The sequence below is a fragment of the Trematomus bernacchii genome, unplaced genomic scaffold (genome assembly GCF_902827165.1).
Source record: "Trematomus bernacchii unplaced genomic scaffold, fTreBer1.1, whole genome shotgun sequence".
NCBI lineage: Eukaryota > Metazoa > Chordata > Actinopteri > Perciformes > Nototheniidae > Trematomus > Trematomus bernacchii.
This window is the reverse complement of record NW_022987563.1, coordinates 115,001-131,984: the sequence shown is the minus strand read 5'-3', so window position 1 is coordinate 131,984 and position 16,984 is coordinate 115,001. Positions and strand designations below refer to the sequence as shown.

The following is a 16,984-nucleotide window of genomic DNA, read 5'->3' as shown; positions in this document are numbered from 1 at the left end:
TGCAACACAAACATTTCCCATTATCATATTTTCTGAGTAGTTTTCTGCACTGACCTCCAGGATGGAGCGCCTCCTCTGGCTGCTGCTGCTCAGCAGGGCGGGCGATGGCGACGCCCCCACCAGCATGGCGTGGCAGTCGATGCAAACACGGTTGGTGCGGTTGTTGTCGTACGAAAGGCGAGCACGAAACTCTGAACATTTCCCACAAACCACCTGGAGGCAAAAAAACAGTCAGTCAGATGTTTGTAGTCTTAAAGGGGCCCTCTCCTGCTGATGTTCAGGTGTATATCAGTATGTAGTGTCTCTACTTTAAAGAGTCCTCTCCTGCTGATGTTCAGGTGTATATCAGTATGTAGTGTCTCTACTTTAAAGAGTCCTCTCCTGCTGATGTTCAGGTGTATATCAGTATGTAGTGTCTCTACTTTAAAGAGTCCTCTCCTGCTGATGTTCAGGTGTATATCAGTATGTAGTGTCTCTACTTTAAAGAGTCCTCTCCTGCTGATGTTCAGGTGTATATCAGTATGTAGTGTCTCTACTTTAAAGAGTCCTCTCCTGCTGATGTTCAGGTGTATATCAGTATGTAGTGTCTCTACTTTAAAGAGTCCTCTCCTGCTGATGTTCAGGTGTATATCAGTATGTCGTGTCTCTACTTTAAAGAGTCCTCTCCTGCTGATGTTCAGGTGTATATCAGTATGTAGTGTATCTACTTTAAAGAGTCCTCTCCTGCTGATGTTCAGGTGTATCTCAGTATGTAGTGTATCTACTTTAAAGAGTCCTCTCCTGCTGATGTTCAGGTGTATCTCAGTATGTAGTGTATCTACTTTAAAGAGTCCTCTCCTGCTGATGTTCAGGTGTATATCAGTATGTAGTGTCTCTACTTTAAAGAGTCCTCTCCTGCTGATGTTCAGGTGTATCTCAGTATGTAGTGTCTCTACTTTAAAGAGTCCTCTCCTGCTGATGTTCAGGTGTATATCAGTATGTAGTGTCTCTACTTTAAAGAGTCCTCTCCTGCTGATGTTCAGGTGTATATCAGTATGTAGTGTCTCTACTTTAAAGAGTCCTCTCCTGCTGGTGTTCAGGTGTATATCAGTATGTAGTGTCTCTACTTTAAAGAGTCCTCTCCTGCTGATGTTCAGGTGTATATCAGTATGTAGTGTCTCTACTTTAAAGAGTCCTCTCCTGCTGATGTTCAGGTGTATATCAGTATGTAGTGTCTCTACTTTAAAGAGTCCTCTCCTGCTGATGTTCAGGTGTATATCAGTATGTAGTGTCTCTACTTTAAAGAGTCCTCTCCTGCTGATGTTCAGGTGTATATCAGTATGTAGTGTCTCTACTTTAAAGAGTCCTCTCCTGCTGATGTTCAGGTGTATATCAGTATGTCGTGTCTCTACTTTAAAGAGTCCTCTCCTGCTGATGTTCAGGTGTATATCAGTATGTAGTGTATCTACTTTAAAGAGTCCTCTCCTGCTGATGTTCAGGTGTATCTCAGTATGTAGTGTATCTACTTTAAAGAGTCCTCTCCTGCTGATGTTCAGGTGTATCTCAGTATGTAGTGTATCTACTTTAAAGAGTCCTCTCCTGCTGATGTTCAGGTGTATATCAGTATGTAGTGTCTCTACTTTAAAGAGTCCTCTCCTGCTGATGTTCAGGTGTATCTCAGTATGTAGTGTCTCTACTTTAAAGAGTCCTCTCCTGCTGATGTTCAGGTGTATCTCAGTATGTAGTGTCTCTACTTTAAAGAGTCCTCTCCTGCTGATGTTCAGGTGTATCTCAGTATGTAGTGTCTCTACTTTAAAGAGTCCTCTCCTGCTGATGTTCAGGTGTATATCAGTATGTAGTGTCTCTACTTTAAAGAGTCCTCTCCTGCTGATGTTCAGGTGTATATCAGTATGTAGTGTCTCTACTTTAAAGAGTCCTCTCCTGCTGATGTTCAGGTGTATATCAGTATGTAGTGTCTCTACTTTAAAGAGTCCTCTCCTGCTGATGTTCAGGTGTATATCAGTATGTAGTGTCTCTACTTTAAAGAGTCCTCTCCTGCTGATGTTCAGGTGTATATCAGTATGTAGTGTCTCTACTTTAAAGAGTCCTCTCCTGCTGATGTTCAGGTGTATATCAGTATGTAGTGTCTCTACTTTAAAGGGTCCTCTCCTGCTGATGTTCAGGTGTATATCAGTATGTAGTGTCTCTACTTTAAAGAGTCCTCTCCTGCTGATGTTCAGGTGTATATCAGTATGTAGTGTCTCTACTTTAAAGAGTCCTCTCCTGCTGATGTTCAGGTGTATATCAGTATGTAGTGTCTCTACTTTAAAGAGTCCTCTCCTGCTGATGTTCAGGTGTATATCAGTATGTAGTGTCTCTACTTTAAAGAGTCCTCTCCTGCTGATGTTCAGGTGTATATCAGTATGTAGTGTCTCTACTTTAAAGAGTCCTCTCCTGCTGATGTTCAGGTGTATATCAGTATGTAGTGTCTCTACTTTAAAGAGTCCTCTCCTGCTGATGTTCAGGTGTATATCAGTATGTAGTGTCTCTACTTTAAAGAGTCCTCTCCTGCTGATGTTCAGGTGTATATCAGTATGTAGTGTCTCTACTTTAAAGGGTCCTCTCCTGCTGATGTTCAGGTGTATATCAGTATGTAGTGTCTCTACTTTAAAGAGTCCTCTCCTGCTGATGTTCAGGTGTATATCAGTATGTAGTGTCTCTACTTTAAAGAGTCCTCTCCTGCTGATGTTCAGGTGTATATCAGTATGTAGTGTCTCTACTTTAAAGAGTCCTCTCCTGCTGATGTTCAGGTGTATATCAGTATGTAGTGTCTCTACTTTAAAGAGTCCTCTCCTGCTGATGTTCAGGTGTATATCAGTATGTAGTGTCTCTACTTTAAAGAGTCCTCTCCTGCTGATGTTCAGGTGTATATCAGTGTGTAGTGTCTCTGGGACATGTCTCCATGCTTTAATGTTCAAAAAGCTCTTTATTTTTCTCATACTGCCTGTGCTGCAGCACCTCTTTTCACCCTCTGTCTGAAACCAGAGACCAGTCTGCTCTGATTGGTTAGCTGGCTGGCTCTGTTGTGATTGGTCAACCTCTTAGAGATGTCCCGCCCCTTAGCCTATCACGTACAATGTGTTGGAGCGCTAGCCAATATAATTACGAGTGCATAGTGTGTCTTGGAAATAAAGAAAGGAGTTCGATGGAGGCGTTTCAGGGTTAGGGTGTGGGGGGGAGAGAAATCTGAATTTGGTCATTTTAGCCTTTGCAGACCATTTACATGCACATAAACCCATACAACACACAAGATGTAAGGGAAAACCCCCAAAGCATAATAGGGCCCCTTTAAAATTCCTCAAATGTCCAGGAGTGTTCAGATCATTTACTGCAGTGAAATAACTAGTACTAATTATTTGTGATTGTAGACCTATAATATAAATATTGGATAACATACATGTCCGCGGTCAGTATTGTTAATCATTATTACAGATGTAAATATTAATGAATTATTTGTGATTATAACACAAATGTAAATGTACGTCTCAGTCGGCTCTGCAGTGCCGTTATTAATAAAAACAGATTATATTACAAATGTAAATATTGAATAGCCTTCGTGTCCGCAGGCTTCAAAGTGTTGTTGTTAATTAACACAAATGTAAATATTCATGAATTATCAGTTCTCTTAACACATGTGTAAATATTGAATAATGTAAGTGTCCGCAGGCTCTGCAGTGCAGTCATTAATTATAAAAAATGTAAATATTTGTGAAAAGATTACAGATTTGAACAGATGTAGACTCACGTGTCCGCAGGCCTTGCAGTGGTGCCGTCTCTTGGTGATGGAGTTGAACGGCTCCTGACATTTCATACACAGAGTCACCTCCTTCTCTCTGATGGGGGTCGGAGCCCGCTTCCCCAGCTCCACACAGCTCTGAGGAGGACAGATCTCAGGTCAGTTTAATACAATCAACCCTGACTGATTTACCTGCTGCAGGTGAAGATACTCTGAACATCTGTTTGATTTTAAAAATTCGTACATCATAGCTCTAGATATAATAGGATGCATGATGTTTTGCTGTAAAGGTTTTTGGATCGAAAATTGTGTTTATAAGAGATTAAATGTGGAAATTTGTATCCTTAAGGTTGTGTTTGTATTTTGTCCACACAATTATATACATATTACAAGGAGCTGAGTTTCAACTTTTTTTAAATTAAAAGGAAAATCACACTTTCGGAAATGTATGCCGTATCCATTAACTGAGCCAAAGTGATTGATTAATTAAAAAGCCAAGTCAGATGTGTTTTTATTATTTTGAGTATTCAGTAGTTTTGTCAGTGAGCGTGTTACCGGGGAGTGAGGCGGCGTGGACTCGTCGTCTCGTAGAGAACAGTTGAGATGTCTGAAGCTCTCCATCGTCTGCTCGTGTCTCTGGATGGTCGCCTGGATGGCCTGATCACAGAGGAGAAGTTTCACAATAAAAGTCTCTGTGATGCTTTTAATTTGAAACATTTGATCAGGCAATATTTCACGGACAACAGGCTGAGAGGAAGTTCACGTGTTTACCTGAATCCAGTCTTTCTTCTCCTCCTCCGTCCTGCAGACACACAAACAGAGAAGCTGTCAGAATATTGCAAACTCTAAAAGCAGTTTGGAAAATGATTGGCAGAATTGGCTTGTTTCCATCCACTGCCACTATGCGATCATTACTTGATAAACAGTAGGTGGCGCCAATAACATCGCAGAAGAAGAGGGACCAACAAGGTGACGTAATTAAAAGATGCTACTCTAACCTGAAATGGGGAAAAACTATTCTGAAAACTGCATTGAAACCAGACATTTGTGTTAGTTTTATGTATAAATGTGAGGAATATTACATCAGATCTGTGTATTTTTATTTGAAGTCACATGCTTCATGTACATCATAACTTATTTGGGAATCTGTTTCCATTGGTTTGTCACATTTTGCTTTTATTGATACACCTTTTCCACCTCAGTCACCTCAGATGTTTTGAAATGTTCTGCCTTTTCTCTCAGTTTTCTTTGTGTGTGTGCGTGTGCGTGCGTGTGCGTGCGTGTGTGTGCGTGTGCGTGTGCGTGTGTGTGTGTGTGTGTGTGTGTGTGTGTGTGTGTGTGTACCTGGCCTGCAGCTCCAGAGATCTTTGTTTTCCAGAAACCAGGAACGTCCGAGGTACTGCAGCGCTGCTGGTCTCTTTCAGCTGGACAGAGAGAGAGAGAGACAGACAGAAAGAGAGACAGAGACAGAGAGAGAGACAAAGAGAGAGACAGAGAGAGAGACAGAGAGACAGAGAGAGAGACAGAGAGACAGAGAGAGAGACAGAGACAGACAGAGAGAGAGAGAGAGAGACAGACAGAGAGAGACAGAGAGAGACAGACAGAGAGACAGAGAGAGAGACAGAGAGAGAGACAGAGAGAGACAGAGACAGAGAGAGAGAGACAGAGAGACAGACAGGTTAAATCAGCTTCAGGTTTATCGTCAGAGCTCCACTGAGTTCGATCAACTTAAAGATGTGTCTCACCTCCATCCCGTCCACATCGATGCGAGCACGGACGCCGTACTTCTGACCAATCAGACGCAGCTTCGGGACGCAGTACAGCAACCTGTCGTTAAACTGCACAGAGACAAGACAGTCAAATAATATAGTATTAAAGTACAGGTAGAGTAGAAGATAGTAGAAAATAAAATACAGAACTTTTTCTTATACTGAAGGAAAGTTTTGTTCAGATATTGCAAAACAATCCTGAGAAAAATACGCACGAGTATAAATGTAAAATGTGTAAGAAATGATATTAAGATCAGTGTCTGGTCGAATAGCAATAACACTAAGATGCGTTTAGTAAAATAGGAAGTACCAGGATGAGGTATCGGTCCTGCGTGGTGCCGTTCTTGTTGGACAGTTTGAGGATGTGTCCTTCTTTGATGAGCTCGTTAGTCGGGTTAACGATGTCTTCTTCTCCTCCCAGCAGCTCGTACACCTTCAGCAGCTTCCTCATCCGCTCCTGAGGCAGAAACAGAACCAGGTATGAGGTGATATGTGAGGCTGACTATTTTCAGTTTGTCCATTGTAAAAATCAATGATGAAAGCAAGCAACCCGAGTTGTTTGTATGATCATTTGCAGCAAAGAAGAAAGAAATAAAAAGAATATGGAGGAAAATGGATGGTTCAGTTTTCCAAGTTTTTAACCCATTGTTGAGCAAAAGCTGCCACAGTCAGTGTGCACAGGAGAAAACTAAACAGTGCACTGCTGTGGAAATATAACCAAAACATCAATATATTTATTTGAAATGTACACAATATTTCCACCACTTTACTTTGCTGTCAGACGTTATCTACGCTCTTTTCAAAACCACTAAACTCCATTGAAAAAAAACGTTTTTATCTGACAGGAGTTTAGTGCTGCCTTGTTGTTGACGTAAACTAACCTTTTAAAAGTCACAAAATAACTAACTAATGGATCAAAGCAGCAGTACACGAGTGACTCCAATGTTTTGTGAGGTCAAATGACTGTATAACTGCGTAGAAAACGGCTTCAGATCCCGTTAGCAAAACATTGTATAAAGCTTCCTGCTGGTACTCCTGTCTTTTGCTCCAAACTGCATCTACTGCAGGTAGTATTACACTGACTTGGTGAAGAACCCCATAGAACCACACCTCAAAACACTCTGCCTTTAGCTCTGATCCAGAGGAGAAGTTGGTGATGAGAAATGTGACGGAGTGAAACCCACATGAAGGAGCAGCAGCTGTGAGTTGACAGTTAATGAGTGTAATCAGAGTTTAATTAAAGATGAGGTCGAGATAATGACAAACTATGTGTGTGTGTGTGTGTGTGTGTGTGTGTGTGTGTGTGTGTGTGTGTGTGTGTGTGTGTGTGTGTGTGTGTGTGTGTGTGTGTGTGTGTGTGTGTGTGTGTCTCTCACCATCTTCCTGATGGCGGCGTTGGAGTGTTCTGCTGCGGTGGCGATCAGCTCCAGAGACTCTGAGAAAAGAAAGTTCACATGCTCACATCAGTGACATAAACACACACACTTTATACTTTATTCTGTTAACTTTTACACATTCCTGGATGAAGCTGTGCAGCTCTCGGATATTTTTTACATGTGTTAGCTCGCTCTGTCAGTCGGTCCACAAGAATTTCCCCTCCCTTTGGCGGTCACAGTTTTCACCCCCAGGATGCTGAAATCTGGCATGGAGGTGTGTGAAGAAGTGTGTGTGTGTGTGTGTGTGGATGAATGTGTGGATTCATGAGCATTAGTGGTTGCAGTTATGGCCAATTTGCTCTCCTTTATAGCACATACTCAGAAATTAGGTGCGTCGGCAGAAAGGCAAAAACAACCTCATGAGAAAAAAACGCCTGAACTCTGAAAAAGCTCGCAGAAAAGAGACAGTTGTATTATGATCCCGTCTCTTAGTCACTGGATCCGTCCAGTATTTTATCAGCAAATAGTTGTTATTAAACCTAAAAAATCATGATCAACTATATCAACATGTTCTTATTTCAAACCATTTCTGCCCAATAAAAATGTAAATTAATTGTAATTTTTGCATTTGAACGCTCTTAACCAATACTTCCCTTTTTCAGTGTATTATTATTTACTATATTTTTAAATACGTACTTCTTATGTCTTCCAAATGTAACGTAACACATTTTTCACCCCAGATATTAACTCAGTATTCGTTAAATGAAAATATTTATCTGTCAAATGTAAAATGTGTAGTGTTTATAAAAAGCTCTTAACGTTTGCACAGAACATAAGAAGCGTCCTTGTTGATAAGATATGACGGTACTTTATTGTCAGATCAACGCTTGAATGTTCTAAAATCATCTCCATTTGCAACTTCAAAAAGGACACATTTCAAGACAGGAAGCAAGTCAACACACTTTTAACGTACTATTAAAATCACTGAAGACGATGTGTACAACAGCCTTTAACAAGCGTTTGATTTGGGACTAAACTCTGTATTTCATTTTAAAATTGACTGGTGGTTGAACATGTTTAATCGTAGGACCCTGTATCTCTAATTTGATGGTAAAAGGACATCAACGTGTGTGCGTGTGTGTGTGTGTGTGTGTGTGTGTGTGTGTGTGTGTGTGTGTGTGTGTGTGTGTGTGTGTGTGTGTGTGTGTGTGTGTGTGTGTGTGTGTGGCCTAGCATTACTATACTTGTGGGGACCTAAATCTGTTTACACAGTCACGTGTGGGGACTCGCCTGCCTTATGGGGACAAAATGGAGGTACCCATGAGGGAATCATTAGGGAGGTCAGAGAAAGTCGGCCCAAGCAATCACTCTGATTGGCTGTTCACACTACCGCTGCCTGCTGGTAAGGACAGTTATTGCCACTCGTCGACTGAAGTATTTGCGGTGTGTTCGTAGGCGGGCTGCGTAGCGGGCTGCGTAGCGGGCGACGTAGCCGACGCAGCCGACGCAGGCGACGAAGCTGACGTAAAAGTCGGGACGCCTTCGGTACGCGTTCTTTGGTCTCAGGTGGGTGTGTAGCGGCCTTTAGGGTTAGGCATGTGTTGGTTATGGTTAAGGTTAGGATAAGTCTCCAGGAAATGCATGTAAGTCAATGTAATGTCCCCTGAAGTGATGTATACATGGTATGTGTGTGTGTGTGTGTGTCCTAGCATTACCATCCTTGTGGGGACCTAAATCTGTTTACACAGTCACGTGTGGGGACTCGCCTCCCTTATGGGGACATAATGGAGGTCCCCATGGGGGAATCATTAATTTTAGGGTGAAGACTTGGTTAGTGTGTGTGTGTGTGTGTTGTACGTACTCTGGGCGTCCCGGTGGTCTGGGGCGTCCTCCGGCAGGCGGTGCATATAGTCTTTGAGCAGCAGCTCGTAGCGAGGGATCCTCTGGACCGGCTCCAACATGTGATGCTGCAGAGTCAGGTTCCCACAGCGCTCCTCCCTCTGCACACACACACACACAGGTTAACACACACAGCCCACACACACATCAACACACACAGGTTAACACACACAGCCCACACACACATCAACACACACACACACACCTCATTAAATCCCCTTAGCCGTGTGTTACTCACTGGATCCGTCCAGTATTTTATCAGCAAATAGTTGTTATTAAACTTTAAAATCATGATCAACCTATAATCTTACTTCATACCATTTTTGCCCAATAAAAATGTAAATGAAATGAACATTTTGCATTTTAACACTCTTTAACACCATTGATCCCATTTTCAGCATATTATTATTTACATCCATTGCTTTATATTGTAGTATAATGCCCATATTTTTAAATATGTATGTGTCTTCCAAGGGGAGCAAATGTAACATAACCAAATTTCAGCCCAGTTATTAACTTAACATATGTTTATTCGCTCCTCCCTCTGCACAACACACACACCTCCACTCACACACACATCAACACACACACGCACACACACACACACCTGGATCTCCTGCACGATGGCCTTGAACTGCGCTGATCTCTCCATCCAGATGTTCACCAGCTCCATGGCTCGGTCAAAGTTCTTCACGTACTCTCCGTACATCTTCAGGAAGGGAGCCAGCTTCTGAAGGATGTCCCCGATACGAGGGTTCGATTCCCTGCAGACACACAGGGGAGAGGAGGTGAGGAGGAGGAGGAGGAGGAGGAGGAGGAGGAGGAGGAGGAGGAGGAGGAGGAGGAGGAGGAGAAGAGGGTCCTCACCACTCCTCCATGCGTTTCTGCAGCGCCGGCAGGAGGAACTGCTGGTGGAAGCAGTAGATGGAGCAGATGTTGGAGAAGATTCCCTGAACCACGTCGCAGGGGAAGGAGGAGCGAGAGCGCGCCTCCTCCAGGAGACGAGCACAGAAGACCTGCAGGAGGCGACAGGAGTCAACTCCGTCAGTCAATATGGCCCAAACCTTTTATCAATGTCATTTTGTATCACATTGAACTAATTGTTCTGTAAATCAATAAGGAAATTGTTCAAAATAAACCATAATCATCACATTTGATTACACAGACAACCTTCTCACATGAGACAACACTTCAAAACTAAAAAAGTTTAACATTTTAAGTGAATGTGGAGCTCAAGCGATGTCCAGACAATAACCAGTTCAAATTATTTTCTCGAGGTACAGGGGAAGGTGGGGAAGGTGTTTGACTATGTGTATGTGTATATGTGTGAGTATGTAGGTGTGTATATGTATGTGTGCATATATGTATATCAGTGTATGTGTGTATGTATATATGTCAATCAACAGGTAAAGCAGATTAATAATAATAATAACAATAATAATGAATAATAATGATAATTATTGCAGATTATAGATTATAAATAAATCATTTAGGGACAAGGGGGTGATATTAAATAAGTTATACTTCTTCTCACTCCTTTTCGAACACTAGATGTGGCACTGTTTATGTTGCTAATGTTGTTGTTGTTGTTGTTGTTGTAAATGTAATTTTTTGTTTTGATTTATCTTACATGACTATGCACTGCAACATTTGTTTTGTTTTGTAATTATTTATTTTACTTGTTCGAAATAAATGTATGAATCAAAAAAGTGAAACAGGTGCAAATAAATGCCAGACAAGACTATATACAATTTTAAGCAATATAAGTATCTAAAATGTCAAAGACAGGAGAACCCATAATATCTGACAGAATCAAACCCCAAGATTAGCCATATGTAAGAGCTATAGCATTTCTTTCCCTCATCGATTTTAAGTACGATAAGCATGGTCAAAGCTCCAACCGTGGCTGTTTCTGGCCCTGTCTTTTTATTCTATCGCCAAACGTTTTGTTAATCAAATATAGTTCCCGAAAGCATTACATTACATCACATGTCACTTGTTAGACGCTTTTATCCAAAGCGACTTACATACTCAATACTGTGGGCAATCCCTACAGGAGCAATTTGGGGTGAAGTGTCTCAGGGACACAACGACATGCTGACTGCAGTGGGGTTTGAACCTGTGACCCCCCTGATCCCAACACCAACGCACAACCCACTGCGTCACACACCTCCGAAAGCAGAGTTACAAGTGACGTGGTGGTGTGGTAAGTAGCAGCTAAGTATCCACATTTCTCTAAAGTTAAACCATCAGATATTAACATGCACAGATAGACAGGATGCCAGAGAGCATGTGAACACAGTCCGTGAACTCACCTGGTCCAGGAGGTGGAGTTTGGAGACGTAGCCGATCTCTGTGTGCAGCAGCTCGTTGGCGATGTTAAAGACCCTCTGCTGGACCGACAGCTGCACAACGAGAGAGAGACAAGAGAGAGGGAGAAGTGAAACATCTGCAGGAACAACGGGAAAACTGCCAGAATGTGTGGATTATTCAGAAGTAAAAGTCAAGCATTCAAAATGTAACTTGCTATGAAGTGCTATTTGTTCATCTAGAATGCTTTCTGAGTGTTGGAAGAATTATTCTTACAGATGTCTGCCTTGTCTATATCATTGTTCAGTAATGTACCCCCTTTGAAACATTTTCTCAGCCAAGTACCCCCTGACCGACCCCGGACATTTTTGATAGAAAAAGCCTATATAAATAATTACAATATAGTGATGTTCCATCAGTGTTTGATTTATTAACTCCTTCACAGTTAAACAAACTAAGGATATTTTCATCTATATGCACGAAAACAAATTAAAACTGATTTTTCCAAGGAGTTTTTCAATTGAAGTAACCAATGACCAAACAAAATGAACAAAATGATATATTATGAAAAACTATTAACTACAATACACAAATTTGACACGTTTATATGAGGACCCCCTTAGTGGTTATAGGAATATTTTATATAAAATTGTGTTTTCTATTTAACTTATTGTACTAAGATTATTTATGTAATCATGCATGGTATTTTTTTAATTAATCTTTTTATTTATTTTTAATCTCACGTACCCCCCGCAGTACCCCAACGTACCCCTAGGGGTCCGCGTACCCCCATTTGAGAATCACTGGTCTATAACACACATATATGTTATAATAATAATTGGACTACATGGCACTTGGCTTGTTTTTCTAATAGTAAAAAAAAACAAGCAATTATTCTTTCTGGACATCATGAACTATTTCCATTTACTGTATCTCTGCGAAGAAATTAGAGTATTTGAAATATTGTGCTTATTTTTGACAACTTTTTTTTGTCTATGCGCCATTAGACCCTAAAGCAAATTCCTTGTAAGTGTAAAACTGCATTGGAATGAATCTGATTGTGATTCTGAGTGAAATGTCACATTATATTTCGGACACTTGTTGGTGGATCTGTAGTCTCAACACGTACTTGTTTGGTGAACAAAAGGTCTGGTCTCACTTCCTGTCTCACCTCCACAGAGTCCTGTCTGTCTGTTTTGGGGGGGGGCAGCACCAGAGTCAGCTCGCCCTCCTCCTCCTCCTCCAGGTCGCTGTCTCCCTCCTCAGAGAAGTCCCGCCTCCTCCTGGCTCCGCCCCTCGCCTCCCCCTCCTCCCCCTCCCCCGCGTAAGAGGAGGAGCTTGAGAGGCGGGGCAAGAGGGCGGGGCTACAGGGATAGGCCACGCCCCCATCGTCCACTCCAGCGAAACAGAGCTCTTCGCTGTGCGACGGCGAACTGATGCTGTCGATGCCGCTGTCCCGATTGGCCAGTTTTCCCTCTGTCTGTGAGGAGGGGAGGGACAAGCGCTCTGAGGGGAGCTCTGATTGGTCGAGCTGAGCCGGCTGTTGCTCCCTCATCTCCACGGCAACCACGTCGTCCTCCAGGTGTTTCTCCGAGGCGCTGTAACCCGACTCCATGGAGAGACGCTTCTGATGGACGTCCTCACGACACGCCGCCGCCAACTCTTCATCGTCGTCATCGTCGTCTTCATCGTGCAGGTCGGCGTCTCCCTCCTCCTCCTCTTCTTCAGCCTCTCCCCCCAGTGTGATGTCATCGTGACCTTTGACCTCAGAGGGCGGTTCCTTTTCAGGTGGGGGAGGGGCCGCAGGTGAGGAGGACGGTGGTGATGAAGGACGTGAGGAAGAGGAGGAGGAGGTGTCCGGCAGGCGGGGACACAGAGCCCCCCCGGTGATGTCAGGAACCACGATTATCTGCTCACTACACACACACACACACACACACACACACACACACACACACACACACACACACACACACACACACACACACACACACACACACACACACACACACACACACACACACACACACACACACACACACACACACACACACACACACACACACACACACACACACACACACACACACACACACAACACACACACACACACACACACACACACACACACACACACACACACACACACACACACACACACACACACACACACACAGAAGAGTTAATTTCATTAAGAAGAAATCCCAAAAAATCTATAAAAACTCCCTATTATGCAAAATCCACTTCTTCATGTCTCTTCTACATCAACATGTGTCCCCTCTTCTTAATGTCTCTTCTACATCAACATGTGTCCCCTCTTCTTCATGTCTCTTCTACATCAACATGTGTCCCCTCTTCTTCATGTCTCTTCTACATCAACATGTGTCCCCTCTTCTTCATGTCTCTTCTACATCAACATGTGTCCCCCTCTTCTTCATGTCTCTTCTACATCAACATGTGTCCCCTCTTCTTCATGTCTCTTCTACATCAACATGTGTCCCCTCTTCTTCATGTCTCTTCTACATCAACACGTGTCCCCTCTTCTTCATGTCTCTTCTACATCAACATGTGTCCCCTCTTCTTCATGTCTCTTCTACATCAACACGTGTCCCCTCTTCTTCATGTCTCTTCTACATCAACATGTGTCCCCTCTTCTTCATGTCTCTTCTACATCAACATGTGTCCCCTCTTCTTCATGTCTCTTCTACATCAACACGTGTCCCCTCTTCTTCATGTCTCTTCTACATCAACATGTGTCCCCTCTTCTTCATGTCTCTTCTACATCAACATGTGTCCCCACTTCTTCATGTCTCTTCTACATCAACATGTGTCCCCTCTTCTTCATGTCTCTTCTACATCAACACGTGTCCCCTCTTCTTCATGTCTCTTCTACATCAACATGTGTCCCCTCTTCTTCATGTCTCTTCTACATCAACACGTGTCCCCTCTTCTTCATGTCTCTTCTACATCAACATGTGTCCCCTCTTCTTCATGTCTCTTCTACATCAACATGTGTCCCCTCTTCTTCATGTCTCTTCTACATCAACACGTGTCCCCTCTTCTTCATGTCTCTTCTACATCAACATGTGTCCCCTCTTCTTCATGTCTCTTCTACATCAACATGTGTCCCCACTTCTTCATGTCTCTTCTACATCAACATGTGTCCCCTCTTCTTCATGTCTCTTCTACATCAACACGTGTCCCCTCTTCTTCATGTCTCTTCTACATCAACATGTGTCCCCTCTTCTTCATGTCTCTTCTACATCAACACGTGTCCCCTCTTCTTCATGTCTCTTCTACATCAACATGTGTCCCCTCTTCTTCATGTCTCTTCTACATCAACATGTGTCCCCTCTTCTTCATGTCTCTTCTACATCAACATGTGTCCCCTCTGTGTAAAGAGACTCTGAAAGTTTCAGGAAAAAGATTCTCTCTCTTTTTGTCCTGATCCATTTATATAAAAACCTGTCTGAAAATGAGCTGATCAGATTTTGGACACTTTATGATGTCATAACGATGTTTTAGCTTGTGTAACCATTAGCCAATCACCAACCAAGGTAACCCCCCCCCCCCCACACACCTTATCACCTGAATCTCCTCCTAGAGCACCATTGAGTTTTTTTAAACCAATTATCTCTCAGAGGGGCGTGGGGAGCAGCAGCTCATTAGCATTTAAAGCTACAGACACAGAATCAGCACTTTTGAAACAGGGCTGAAACAGAGTGGATTATGGGATGCTGCAATGATCTGTTTGGTGTTTGGAGCCAAACACTTCAGAGACATGTTTTGTATATATCTGAGACCTATAATATATTGATGAAAAAGAGTATAATAGGGGACCTTTAAGAACCAATCAGAACTCACCGCTCAAACTTCTCGATGAGTGACAGGACACAGTTGGGGGAGTCGGTGCCATCAGAGCGACAGGGCGGAGACCTGCCCCCCCGAGGGTCTGCAGGGAGGGGCCTGCAGGGCGGGGGAGGGGGGAGTGGCTTATCTGGGACCCGGGGGCGGGGCCTCGACACCCCCGCCTGCTGCTGGAGGTGGGGGGGCTTCGGGGGGACTGTGGAGGGCGGAAAAACAGCTCAATTAGTGTCCAGGGTTGGGAGGGTTACTTTACTAGTTACCGGTAAAACATTTTTAACATAATCTGAGTATCAAAATAAAATGTTGTAGCAATAAAAGGTAAAAAACGTCAATATTAGGAAGCAAACTCCTGCTCTCTGCTGCACTTTCTCAATGCATTACGATGTATTTTAACCTGATTGTGTGTTGAATTTGCACTATCCTCCTTTTAATGCACAATTTCATCATTTCCTTTAATCTAAATGTCTCTATGCTATTTTTAGTTTGTATTTATGTCTTTTACTGGTAACTTTATTCTGTGTGATAACTGCACTTATTGTATGAAAGGTACTATACAAAATAAAGATTATTATTATTATAATATTTAAATTTCAATAGAGGTTGTTACCCTGAGGTTTGGGTCCGGGCAGCGGCGGCCTGCTCTTGCTCGTTGGTGTTATTGTGGTAGCTGGTAGCTCCGGAGGCCCCCTGTCATTGACCAGCAGGAGCCCGTTAGCGGAGCCGCGGCGCACTGTTAGCTCCGCCCCTCGCTCCAGGGAGGCGGGGTCAGAGGAGAAGGAGCTGGGCCCCGGGTCGGAGCTCAGCTGCTGGGGAGCGTCGGCGTCCAGCGCCCCCTGGTGGCCGCACGGAGCGCAGGACGTCTCCAGAGAGAGACCTTTAGCCAGCAGACTGGGACTGGAGGAGGAGGAGGGACCTGAGGGGGAGGAGCCATAATGAGTCACATGGTATAAAGGCCACGCCCACAAACCGCCAAAATAAAAGCCTTTTGATTAAGATGACAAAACAAACAAACATTTAGGCCTGCAGCAAATGATTATATCCATTATTGCTGCTTTTTTTTCATCACTGAGGCAGTTAATCGCAATCCTGAGGAAATGTCCATGTTGAGTTGTTAAAGGAAAAAGGAAAAAAACATGAATCTGAGAACTTCTAAAGTCGGAAACCAAAAGGAAGAAATTACTGTTAGTCAAGATGTCGGACTTCCTTTCTCAAAATGTTGACTTCACAATCCAAATGTATTTAGTAATTATGTTAAGCAAACATTTAGAACCTGTGAACCATTATGTTAATAATCTGCTTATTATTTTATGAATGTATGTTTATTGTTTGGTCCACAAAATGTTAGAAAATAGTAAAAAAGATAGTCCATCTCAGTAAGCCCAAGATGATGTTATTAAATATATTCTTCTTTAGTCAGATACTCTAAGATAAATACTTTAAATTGATATAAACCCAGTCATCTAGATATTTGAGGGACTGAAAACTGCATTTCTGCCATGTTTGCATTGAAAATGATCTCAACCATGAATTGAAAATCAAAATACTCGCTATTGTATTCAGTCGATCGACAAATCACAGCCAATCACATCTCTACAGTAGTGTTTCTCTTATCAAATAACACAATATATCCTTGTCCTCCATGTTTAAGGTTCAACATAAACAAATCCACTTCCACAAATCAGGACAGAAATAAGCATTGATAAAAGGAATATTTAATATTGTAAAAACAAAGGTCTGAACGCAGTACTTGATACATATTTGACCACTAGGGGAGTTTTGACCGCAAGGAAATATTTCAAAAAGAAATTGAGGACGAAAATGTACAGAAATTACTTTTTGTGGCATTCCCTTAGTTCTACTCTAATCAGTATTATAAATAAAGTTGTTAGACACAGACAGACCGGATGTTCACACACACCCACCCACCCACCCCACACACACACACACACACACACACACACACACACACACACACACACACAACACAC

At 42.7% G+C, this 16,984-nt stretch overlaps 1 protein-coding gene across 3 annotated transcripts in view; it reads right to left on the bottom strand.

The window, feature by feature from the left end:
- fgd1 (FYVE, RhoGEF and PH domain containing 1) overlaps positions 1 to 16,984 on the bottom strand; it is a 41,046-nt gene that overhangs the window by 4,677 nt on the left and 19,385 nt on the right. For 2 of the 3 annotated variants that reach the window (XR_004555349.1, XM_034124163.1), the window contains exons 2-16: positions 15,604 to 15,909; positions 14,994 to 15,192; positions 12,259 to 13,045; positions 11,135 to 11,224; positions 9,687 to 9,835; positions 9,427 to 9,583; positions 8,782 to 8,920; positions 6,921 to 6,979; positions 5,855 to 6,001; positions 5,521 to 5,613; positions 5,120 to 5,199; positions 4,547 to 4,577; positions 4,331 to 4,432; positions 3,785 to 3,913; positions 55 to 213 (exon numbers count right to left, since the gene is read on the bottom strand). Coding sequence is in view for 2 of the 3 variants with exons in the window: in XM_034124163.1 (XP_033980054.1) it covers positions 55 to 213; positions 3,785 to 3,913; positions 4,331 to 4,432; positions 4,547 to 4,577; positions 5,120 to 5,199; positions 5,521 to 5,613; positions 5,855 to 6,001; positions 6,921 to 6,979; positions 8,782 to 8,920; positions 9,427 to 9,583; positions 9,687 to 9,835; positions 11,135 to 11,224; positions 12,259 to 13,045; positions 14,994 to 15,192; positions 15,604 to 15,909 (2,627 nt within the window). In the remaining variant the exon portion in view is untranslated. The remainder of the gene's footprint in view (positions 1 to 54; positions 214 to 3,784; positions 3,914 to 4,330; positions 4,433 to 4,546; positions 4,578 to 5,119; positions 5,200 to 5,520; positions 5,614 to 5,854; positions 6,002 to 6,920; positions 6,980 to 8,781; positions 8,921 to 9,426; positions 9,584 to 9,686; positions 9,836 to 11,134; positions 11,225 to 12,258; positions 13,046 to 14,993; positions 15,193 to 15,603; positions 15,910 to 16,984) is intronic. The other variant, XM_034124164.1, reaches the window with a different exon arrangement.